This window comes from Arvicanthis niloticus, chromosome 26 (assembly GCF_011762505.2).
Source record: "Arvicanthis niloticus isolate mArvNil1 chromosome 26, mArvNil1.pat.X, whole genome shotgun sequence".
NCBI classification, from domain to species: Eukaryota; Metazoa; Chordata; class Mammalia; order Rodentia; family Muridae; genus Arvicanthis; species Arvicanthis niloticus.
Window position 1 is genome coordinate 8,159,113 of NC_133434.1, and position 12,184 is coordinate 8,171,296.

Here is a 12,184-nt window from a genome sequence, read left to right on the forward strand (position 1 = left end):
GAAAAGCACCTCCACTAGTAATCGATTATGTAATCTATAATCATTACAAAGGTTTGCTGTGTTTTTGCTCCTGAATCTCCATGTAGTTCCAGATTTACTTAGGTTAACATGTTCTCTTGACCTTTCACCAAGATCCCTTAAGATACCTTGAGAACACTAAGTAGACATAAAAGGAATGCATAAATAATAAGACAGTATTTATGTAATAATAAAAATTACAAATCATTGTTTCCATGAGCCTCAAATAAACAGAAACACACTGGTATGACTTCAAGTACTTCAGAAATTATGTTTAGTTTGAAAACCATTATCATATATGCTTCACCCAGCCAAGCCCACTAGGGCTTAGTTTCTACCCTTAACCTAAAGATCACTATTTCAAAACAGAAAGATACAACAGGGAGATAAAGAGTGTCACAGGGGAAAATTTAATTGGTCTTAGCTCTCCCATCCCTGTCACTCTATGCAGCTCACACTAATGATAGGAACTCCTAGGAGACTTTCAGTGTGTGTGTGTGTGTGTGTGTGTGTGTGTGTGTGTGTGTGTGTGTGTATCAGCAATTATATATTTAAAAATTCACTAATTTCATTCCAGTAAGGGGTTTGGAGAGTTAGCTATGAATCAAGGCACTTGATTTATAATATATGAACTACTTAAAACTTGAAATCTGTATCCTGACCCTCTGAGTAAAGAGACTAGGGGAGTTATTTTTGAACTACTATTATAGAATGATCTTATGTGAAGATCTCTGCCTCTAATGATTACACATAACTGAGACAAAGGTTTCCAAATAGAGAAAAGGTAAGCAACTAAATTCAGTTTCTCCTAGCACCATTGCACAAAGGAATGAGACAGACAGTCTGAAATCTAGGCTCTAGATACTGTAGGAAAGTAGCTGAAAATGGTGACTCATATTTTGAAGAGACATTTCAGAATGCAGAAAAAAATGTATAAGCCTAACATTATCCCAGGTTTGTTTAATGGTTAAATTAGTTTGACATTAACACAAAGCTTATCTAATTATAGCTATCCTATGGTCAGACAGAAACTGAATAAAACTAACTATAATGTAGTCACTCAATTTGTCTGGATGTATTTAACTTATAATGGTTTATCTAAACCACACCTCGAATTTACTGCAAGTCACCAGGCAACTATCTTATGTTTCTATTTCTTCCATCATTTAGACAACTTCTTCATTTTAATCAAACATTTAAATTCTTAAATATTTTGATAATTGTTGTGCATCCCTACTATTGAACATAAAAAACTGTTACTTTAAGATTTGATTTTGACAGAATTTGATCAGTCTCTCTCCCTCTCTCCTTCTAGAATGTAGTTGTCTGAGACAGCTCTGGGTGATGCATCTCTGTAACATTCAACCCCCAAATTGTCATTTCAGTTCATCGCTATTGAATGGCTGTCACTCTGAGTTCACATTCACATGCAAACAATATCTTCTAGAAGCGCTGTCATCCTGCAAGGATTTGTTACAATTCTCTATAGATTTTAGAATAGTTTTGCATATGATTGTCATCTAACCTCTTCATAAAATGCCTTTTTTCAAGACAATCTTCTAAGCCATGGTTTTTTATGTTTCCTGGGTTCATACAACTATGAGGTACTTTCCTGAGTTTTCATACACAAAGCATAACTGTACAGTGCAGACAAGATATTTATGGAGATTTAGCAAAGATTCTGTCAAGATAATTATTTAAATACTTTGTAGATAAATCTGTTAAAATATTATAAAATTATAAAGTCTACATGTAGTTTTGTAATTCAATCATTGTTGTATAACTTTATTTTTAAAAAATCATTTTTTAAATAACACAATTTTGTTTTATTCTAACAAAGGAAATCTTACAGTCAGAATCAACATGGCCAAATGTAGAAGATATTATACAAACTGAATGAAGCCAGGGACAAAAGAGAAGACACTGAATTATTGTACTTAAATATGGTAAGTATTACAGTAAAATCTACAGGAAACAATACAAAAATTCTTACCACAGGATGGAAGGCAGAGAGTCAATTAGAATTGATCAATACAAAAATCAGACTAAAGTTGGAAAGATAAATTATAAATACATTCTGCACAAAGGAGTGTACGTAGTTAATAATTTGCCATTTGTACAGCTACCCTGAAAATGTAGGTATCAAATTAAGCATTCTGAACACACATAAACTGTAACAGTACGTGAGGAGACTTTGGGGGTGACACAATTCATTACCTTGATTATTGTGGTGTCATGACTTTTTGGATATGCACAATCTAAGCAAATTATAAATATTAACTATTAAAAGTTGTTGTATGTCATTTCTGCTTCAGTAACACTAAGAGACAAGCAAAACTGATTACTCTGTATCAGCTAAGGGGAGACTAAGACAACTGATAGAGGATGAGGGTATTTGGAACTGTCCGACAAAGTCAAAGACATTCAAATGTGAAGGTGTTGTTAAAGGAACAGAAAGCAGAAGAATGTATGAGAACATGTCAGACGTCAGGGCAATTAGTCAGTTGGGCCAGACACCAATGGCTAGTGTCAAATGTACAGTGACACAGCAAGACATAATGGAGCTTTTGTGTAAAGAACCTTTGTTTTCCAGCACATGCTTTCAAGAGGCAGAGAAAAGGAAATTAGTCAGATGGCCAGTGGGATCAGTGGAAAGTATGGAAGTATATGTTTTACTATGTGTTAGTATGTGCTTCGTGCTGGAATGACAGAGTATCACATTATATAATAGCTAGTATATAGTGAACAGAAGTTGATTTGGCTCAAGTGTGTTGAGTCTCCTCTATCGTGGTGCTTAATTGCTGAATGTGCTATCTGAGCTTTCTCAGCTATAAGACATAGAAAGAAGGCCCTAGATTATGTATCTACCTTCTGCCTTTAACTTGTATTGTGTTGATAGCTAGAAAGTATTTGGTTTTCTTTATTTTTGAGTTGGAGGGATAAACAGATTCTGTGATAGTGTAACTAGTGAGTGAAGACAACAGTTGGCTCTATTTCACAGAAATGCCCCAATGTTGAGAAAAACCTGAATATATGATATAAAATGCAAGGTACAGACCAGGGAGACAGTAGATGGAAAGTGCTTCCTGGCAGGTAGAAATGAACCAGGCTGTGGTTGAATCTGTCTCCTTGTCAGGCTATTTCAATGCTTTAATTTAGTTTTAACTTTTATGACACATGTATTAAAGTATAGCATATTATAAAATTTGCATTCTTCAGTGCAATTCAGTGCTTTTAATACACTCACTGAATTGCACATCCATATCATGTTCTATTGTAGAACATTTTCATCTGCATCCCAAATAAAATCTTGTAATTGTGAGATGTCAGTGCTTTCCTTCTCATGCTACATTACCCCATAGACACCAAACTGCTTTCTAAATGTGGGACCGACCTGTTCATGATATTTTTATAAATGGCTTCCAATAATCCAGTGCCTTCTATGCTTGGTTATTTCACTTACAGAGTTTCATGTTCTTTGAAGACGTCTATTCAGGGATTTTAAACCTCTTTATTTATGGATAAAATAGACCTTGTCTGTTCATCAGTAGATCAATATTTGGGGGATTTTCAGCCTAATGATGTCATAAGCACATCTGTTTAACCAGTCCTATATATACTTCGGTGAGAATGTTTTTAATTCTCATGGATATATCTCCAGACTGAGGTTTCTGTGCAACATACATCTATACTTTTTATTTTGAAGTGATTTAAAGTGTTTTCCAAGACTTCTGTACTATTTTAAAATCCATCCAAAATATAAGAGGATTTCAATTTCTTGACATCCCTGTAATACAGCTTTCGTTGCCATCATCCTGACCAGTGTGAAATGTTGTTTCATTGTACTTAGGATTTGAATTTTCTTAATACTGGGCAGTAAAGCACTGTTCCCAATGCTTATTGGACACATGTGCATCTACAATAAAAAAAAAAATGGCTGTCCCCATCTTCTGTCCATTTTAATTGCAAATTTGACCATTTATTTATTTATTCATTTACTATTTGGAAAAGCAGCCAGTGCTCTTAACAACTGAGCCATCTCTCCATCCCTGAATAACTCTTTTTTTTTTTAAATCATGAACACATCCACACCCTTCTTCAATTTTAATTCAATAAAATCGTCTAAAATACTGTTGCTTTGAAAGACTTACGTTTCCAAAGTAATCGAAAGCCTTACAAAGTTAGCATAAGACATACAAGTTTAACAAATGTTACCAAGAGTACAGTAGTGTTTATAAGAAAGTCTTATTTGTTGAACTGGAGACATGGCCCAGTGAATACATGTACTAATGCACTTGCTCCTCTCAAAAGTCAGTAACTCTCTTCTGGCCTCCATGAGCACCTGCACACATGTGCAGTACACTATGTAGACACGTACATGAGTAAACATATATTTTTAAATTTTTATTTATTTGTTTTAAAGTTTGATTTATTTGTTTATTCTTCTGGTTTATACTACATCCCAACTACCGTTGCCCCTCCTCCTCTCTTCCCAGTTTCTCTTACCCACTTCCACTCTCCCTCACATCCACTCCTCCTCCATTTTCTTCAGAAAAGGGGAGGACTCCCAAGGATATCAACCAAACATAACAACTTACAATAAGACCCGACACACATCCTCATATCAAGGCTAGACTAGGCAACCAAATAGGAGCAAAGGAATCCCAAGAGCAGTCAAAAGAGTCAGGGACAGGCCCCATTCACTCTGTTAAAAGTCCCACAAGAACAAGCTACAAAACGGTAACATATACACAGAGGAGCTAGGTCAGAGCCACATAGGCGCCTTGATTTTTGCTTTGTTTTTTCTCTGAACCTCTATGAGCCCTGCTTAGTTGATTCTGTGAGCCTTGTTCTTGTGATGTTGTTGACCCTCTGGCTTCTAAATTCCTTCTCTCCCCCCCCCGCCACCCCCCACCCCCCATTCGCGGGATTCCCAAGCTCTGTCTAATCTTTGGATGTGGGTTTTTGAGGAAGTCATGTGTGGCTCTATTTTAGAACTTGACGGGTGCGGGCTCCCTCTAATGGCGAGGGCTTCAAGTTTAACCAGTCATTGGTTGGCCACTCCCAGAAGTTCTGAGCCATCTTTACCTCTAGCACATCTTACAGGCAGGACAAATTATAGTTCGAAGATTTGGGGCTGTGTTAGTCTCCCAAGTCCTCCGCCAGGAGCCTTACCAGGTTACAGAAGCTGGCCAGTTCAAGCTCCGCGTCAACCTTTACTACCAGGTTGTAGTAACCTATACTAGGGTTACCTCATAGACTCCACCCAGTTACTGTTGCACTAGGGTTTTAACTTGCCACCAAAATGTCCTCTAATTCTAGTTGTCTCTCCCAGTGCAGTCTCCTGCTCACTCACTTAATCCCTCCTGTTCCCATCCCCAGCTGCTCTTAGTTCGCCTGTAACATTTATTCTATTTCCCCTTCCCAGGGAAACCCATGTGTCCTTCCTTGAGACCTCCTTGTTACTTAGCCTCTCTGGGTTTGTGGACTACAGCACGATTAATCTTTACAGCTAATATCTATTTATAAGTGAGCACATATCATGTTTGTCTGACTGGGTCTGGGTTATCTTACTCAGGATGACTTCTTGTAGTTCCATCTATTTGTTTGCAAGTTACATGATGTCATTTTTTTTTTTTAACAGATGAATACTACTCCATTGTCTAAATGTATCAATTTTTCAGTTGGGGGACATCTAGATGGTTTTCAGTTTCTGGATATTATGAATAAAGCTGATATGAATATGGTTGGGCAAGTAACGTTGTGGTAGGATGGAAAATCTTTTCGGTATATGCCGAGGAGTGGTATATCTGGGTCTTGAGGTATATCGATTCCCAATTTTCTGAGAAACAGCTACATTGATTTCCAAAGTAACTGTACATGTTTACTCTCCCACATATAATGCAGGAATGTTCTCCATGCTTCACATCCTCATGAGCATGAGCTGTCACTTGTGTTTTTGATCTTAGCCATTCAGACAGATTAGACAGAGTAGTCTGATTTGCATTTCTTTGATGGCTAAGGACACTGAGAATTTATTTAAGTGTTTCTTGGCCATTCGAGATTCCTCTGTTGATAATTCTGTTTACAGCAGTAGCCCATTTTTAACTGGATTATTTGGTTTGTTGACGTCTAGTTGTTAAGTTCTTTATATTTTGTATATTATTAGCCTTGTGTCAGATGTGGAGATGGTAAAATTCTTTTTTCATTCTGTAGGCTGCAGTTTTGTCTTAATTACTGTGTTCTTTGCCTTACAGCAGCTTTTTCATTTCATGAGGTCCTATTTACTAATTGTCGGTCTTAGAGCCTGAGCCATTGGTGTTCTTTTCTTAAATTTTAAATTTTCTTAAATCTTTTCTTACTCTTTTTGTTTTCATGTATTCTGTCTAAAACTCTATTTCTTGAATATGTTATATAAATTATTTTCTGTCCTGTGTGTAATTTTTTCAGACTTAATCTACTAATTTTTTTAATGCTCAATTTATTAATTTTGTAGCACAGCCTCTGATTTGGGATCTTATATAAGAATGATTACTAATTTTAAATTATAAAATGTGTGGCAGTATTTTTCCTCAATATGAATATAGCTTTATCTGCTATATTTAGATGCAATAGGTCACTTTTAAATTATTTTGATTTAATGGTGTCTGAACAAGTTTCATGTTAATAACATTCACCAATCTACTCTGGCACCATATGGTAAAAATATTTTCATATTGATTTATAATAAAAAACCCTTATGCCCAAAACATGCATATATATGTATATGTATATACATATAGACATATATAAAGCTTTATATAAAACTTATATAAAACTTTATATATATATAAAACTATATATAAAACTTTATATATATGTATATAATAAACACATATATAAAGCTTTATATAAAACTTATATAAAACTTTATTTATATATATAATTATATATAAAACTTTATATATATCTATATACATACACACATATAAAACTTGTTTCTGGCATGTCAATTGTGCTGCATTGATTACTCCATCTATACTTGTGACTGTAGCATGCTATGCAGATTATTACAATATCATAGTGAAATTCAAGAGGGAAGAGGTTAGAGATCCTTTATCCTTTTTCAAGTTGGTTCTGATTTTTGTGAATCACATAATCTGAATGGAGATATAATAATTTATATAGAAGTAAATCAAATTTAAAAACATCAAGCTTACTAGTACATTATTGAGTTTTAAAAGGATCTGGAAAGCATATCTAGTGTCATAAAGTTATTTCCCTTGCCTTAGGAATGCGGATGCCTTTCTTTTTCTGTATGTCTTCTCTTCTAAGTGCAATGTCATATTTCTTTCATTTAATATATATAAATAAATTATAATTTGTGTTAAATTACTAATAGGTTTAATGGTTATCTCCTTTCAATCTTCTGCCATTTGAAAACCATTTCAATGTTTCTTCAAATTCCTCTACATCTCAAGTAGACATTCTATGCAGAACATTATTATTAACAAATAGAGATAGTCTCATCTCTTCATTTATAACTAGAGGTGCCTTATATTTATTGCCTTGTTTAACTTATTCAAATTAAAATCATTCATATGATATTAAATAAATATTTTAAGGTTATGTCATTCATTAACTAATGGTGAAAGCTTTTCATAAATTTTGTTTGTTTTCCTGAATGATGCTGATGTGTTTTTTTTTTGTTTGTTTGTTTGTTTTTTTGAGACAGGGTTTCTCTGTGTAGCCCTGGCTGTCCTGGAACTCACTCTATAGACCAGGCTGGCCTCGAACTCAGAAATCTGCCTGCCTCTGCCTCCCAAGTGCTGGGATTAAAGGCATGCGCCACCACCGCCCCTGATGTTTTAATATAAAACAATATTTACAAGATAGACCTGAGAGATTTCAAGAGATTTCTAGATAACTCCATAGAATTTGTTATAGCTGTTATTTGTGGGTTTATGGAACACAGATAAATATATATGTACTAGATATCTATTTGTAAGCCTCATGTTAATGTCTTTTAATGGTAACACAAATGAAGAACTGTTAAAAGCAACAGACAACTCAATAAAAATATTTTAATTCAATGTCACAATCAAGTGTAGAGTAATAAACCATCTTTCTCTCACTTCCTACAAAAATTGTTCAGGAGACAATGGCTGAAGGCAATCAGTCCAGAGTGACTGAGTTCATCATCGCTGGGTTAACAGACAAACCAGAACTGCAGCTGCCCCTGTTCCTCCTCTTCCTTGGAATCTACCTGTTTACAGTACTGGGGAATCTGGGCATGATTATCCTGATCTTTCTCAGCTCCCACCTGCACACCCCCATGTACTTCTTCCTCAGCAGTCTGTCCTTCATTGACTTCTGTTACTCTACTGTCATTATCCCCAAAATGCTGGTGAACTTTGTGACAGAGAAGAATATCATCTCCTACCCTGAATGCATGACCCAGCTCTACTGCTTCATAGCTTTAGTTATATCTGAGTGTCACATGTTGTCTGCAATGGCATATGACCGCTATGTCGCCATCTGTAACCCCCTGAGGTACAATGTCACCATGTCTTACCAAGTCTGTTTCTGGATGATAGGTGGGGTGTATTGCATAGGCTTCGCTGAAGCTACAGTTCATACTGTTTGCATGCTACGAGTACTTTTCTGCAAGGCTAATGTAGTAAATCATTTCTTCTGTGATCTTCTTCCATTGCTGCAACTTGCCTGCTCCAGTACATTTGTCAATGAGGTAGTACTTCTGTGCCTCAGTACTTTTAATTTCTGTGTCCCAACTCTAACAATCTTGAGCTCCTATGGCTTTATCATTACCAGAATCATCCGCATTAAATCCACTGATGGTAGATTAAAAGCCTTCAGCACCTGCAGCTCCCACTTCTCTTCTGTGGCTGTCTTCTTTGGTTCTTTGGGTTTTATGTACTTTCAGCCATCATCAGTTAGCTCCAAAGATCAAGGGAAAGTGTCCTCTGTGTTTTACACTACTGTTGTGCCCATGCTGAATCCCTTAATCTACAGCCTGAGGAATAAAGATGTCAAACTTGCTCTACATAAATTGCTTCGAAAGAAGACATTTCATACATAAAATTATATTTTGCCTTAGTATAAAGTTCTTATATCTACAATTTTGAAAAGAAATATACCTTGAGATAACAATATGTGTTAAACTTGAAATTTGCATTATTACACAGTTATTTGCTATCAAAAAATTGTCAAGAAAAATTGGATCAAAAATTTTAGATACGTGATGTAAGCAAATCTGTGATTTCCCAGGGTCTATCATCCTTAAGCTAACTACCATAGCTCTAAATACTTTTCAAAACACTACCAAAGTCTTCCTATACTCCATTATAATTTTTGTGTGTATGATATTGATCTTTTCTAGAAATATATTCTTTTCTTGTTTAAGAAAATAAATACACATGGTAGAAAGTTATCTATTATTTATTTTTTGTGTGTATCCTACCCTCTCAATTAATTGTATTGTCATCTATATGTGAAAAAGTTATCTCTAAATTAACTGGATTTAGCAAAAATGAATAAGCCCAAATATCACTTCTACATCTCCTAAACCTGTAGACAAGTATTAAAGAATATAAAACACATTAGAAATAATATTTTTCTACTTTCAGGGAAATAACACTGAAATTATTGAACAAGACTTTGCACATTGCCCATGTTCATATACTAGTGCTATAGTTACTGGCACAGTTTGGTGGCTTTGCCATCATCTTTGTTCCTGAAAGTTTCCTGTTTTCTGAATGTTCTATACTACTTTTCACTACTTAAAATAACTACTGAACTTCCTAAGATAACATTATAGAATTTCAGTTTCAGAAGTGATAAACAAGTGCCCTATTGTGCTATTTTTATATAGAAAATTTAAAACTGGAAAGTAGTTATCTCTCTAATTACATGTAGTATTCGTACCCCTTAAGTATCTTTTCTGAAAACCTGACATGCATGGAGGAGTCTTAAAGACAATAAACTTTATATTATAACCTTCATCCAATTAAGTTCCAAACCAGAAACTTCAGTTCTGTCAGATAGTATGATCCATATCAGAAAGGGCAGCATCTCTTAGTAAAAATACACCTTTCACATCTTCTGTAGACTTCAACAGCATCACTCTGGCTTTTCTGGTCCATCTCTAGGATAAGTTGGTATGCCTACATTGCTTTAGATACTTCTAGACTTCATCATTCCTGCAAGCTTCAATGCCTTTAAACAAGATTCATTAAGAACTCGACTGTAGGTCCTTGTGGTTGGGGCAGACACCTAGCTAGTATGCCCCCATGAAGACACCATATCCTGAGATATCCTAGAGGAGCCACTGTACTCATAGCAGCAGACACTATATCCTGAGACATCCTATAGGAGGCACTGCACTCAGAGCAGTGGATACCTAGCTGGTCTGCTCCTGTGAAGACACCATATCCTGAGACATCCTAGAGGAGACACTGCACTCAGATAGCTGGAGCTCAGGATCACAGGATCACAGAAACATCTGGACCCTGAGGAGTTCTGGCACAAACAAGATAATTGGAAAGACAGGCTCTAGTCAGAGACAGTGAGTGCAGGTAGCACTAGAGTTAACCAGATGGTAAAAGGCAAGCACAAGAACATAAGCAACAGAAATTAAAGCTACTTGGCATCATCAGAACTCAGTTCTCCCACCATAAGAAGCCCTGGACACCCCATCACACTGGAAAAGCAGGATTCAGAATTGAAATCACTTCTCATGAGGATAATAGAGGACTTTAAGAAGGACATAAATAACTCCCTTAAAAAAGTACAGGAGAACACAGGGAAACAGGTAGAAGCCCTTAAAGAAGAAACACAAAAAAAATCCCTTAAAGAACTGTAAGAAAACACAACCAAAGAGGTGAAGGAATTGAACAAAACCATTCAGGATCTAAGAATGGAAGTAGAAACAATAAAGAAAACAAAAAGGGAGACTACCCTGGAGATAGAAATCCTAGGAAAGAAATCAGGAGTCATAGACACAAACATCACCAACAGAATACAAGAGATAGAAGAGATAATCTTAGATACCATAGAAAACATTGACACAACTGTCAAGGAAAGTGCAAAATGCAAAAAGCTCCTAACCCAGAACATCCAGGAAATCCAGGACACAATGAGAAGACCAAACCTAAGGATAATAGGTATAGATGAGGGTGAAGATTCCCAACTTAAAGGGCCAGTAAATATCTTCAACAAAATTATAGAGGAAAACTTCCCTAACCTAAAGAAAGATGTCCATGAATATACAAGAAGCCTACAGAACTCCAAATAGACTAGACCAGAAAAGAAATACCTCCTGTCACATCATAATCAAAGCATCAAATGTACAAAAAAAAATACTAAAAGTAGTTTTAAAAAGTCAAGTAACAATAAAACAATAAAAGCAGACCTATAATAATTATACCAGATTTCTCACCAGAGAAATCAGTCCAGAATATCCTGGACTGATATCATACAGACCCTAAGAGAACACAAATGCCAGCTTAGACTACTGTACCCAGCAAAACTCTCAATCACTATTGATGGACAAACCAAGATATTCCATGACAAAATCAAATTTACACAATATTTCCCACAAATCCACCACTTCAAAGGATAATTGATGGAAAACTCCAATACAAGAAGAGAAACTACAGCCTAGAAAAAGCAAGGAAGAAATCTTCCAACAATCCCAAAAGAAGATAGTTACACAAACATAATTCCACCTCTAATAACAAAAATAACAGGAAGCAACAATCATTTTTCCTTAATATCTCTTAATATCAATGGACTCAATTCTCCAATAAAAAAATCATAGACTATCAGACTGGATATATAAACAGGACTCAGCATTTTGCTGCATACAGGAAACTCATCTCTGTGAAAAAGACAGACACTACCTCAGAATAAAAGGATGGAAAACAATCTTTCAAGCAAATGGTCCCAAGAAACAAGCTGTAGTAGCAATTCTAATATCAAATAAAATTGACTTTCAACCAAAAGTAATCAAAAAAGATAAGGAAGGACACTTCATACTCATCAAAGGAAAAATGTACCAAGTTGAACTCTCAATTCTGAACATCTATACAAGTCACCTACATACATAAAAAGAAACTTTACTAAAATTCAAAGCATACATTGCACCTCACACAATAATAGTGGGGGA

General features: G+C 35.5%; 1 protein-coding gene across 2 annotated transcripts; it reads left to right on the forward strand.

The window, feature by feature from the left end:
* Positions 1-611: 611 nt before the first annotated feature.
* LOC143438842 (olfactory receptor 8G50-like) lies at positions 612-9,368 on the forward strand. 2 transcript variants are annotated; one of them, XM_076924522.1, is made up of 4 exons: positions 612-802; positions 1,334-1,622; positions 1,859-1,964; positions 8,153-9,368. In XM_076924522.1, exons 3-4 carry the CDS (start codon positions 1,962-1,964, stop codon positions 9,095-9,097), a joined length of 948 nt encoding a protein of 315 aa, XP_076780637.1. In that variant the 5' UTR covers positions 612-802; positions 1,334-1,622; positions 1,859-1,961; the 3' UTR covers positions 9,098-9,368. The 2 variants fall into 2 exon arrangements, with proteins under 2 accessions (XP_076780637.1, XP_076780636.1); XM_076924521.1 differs by lacking the exon at positions 1,334-1,622.
* Positions 9,369-12,184: the final 2,816 nt, after the last annotated feature.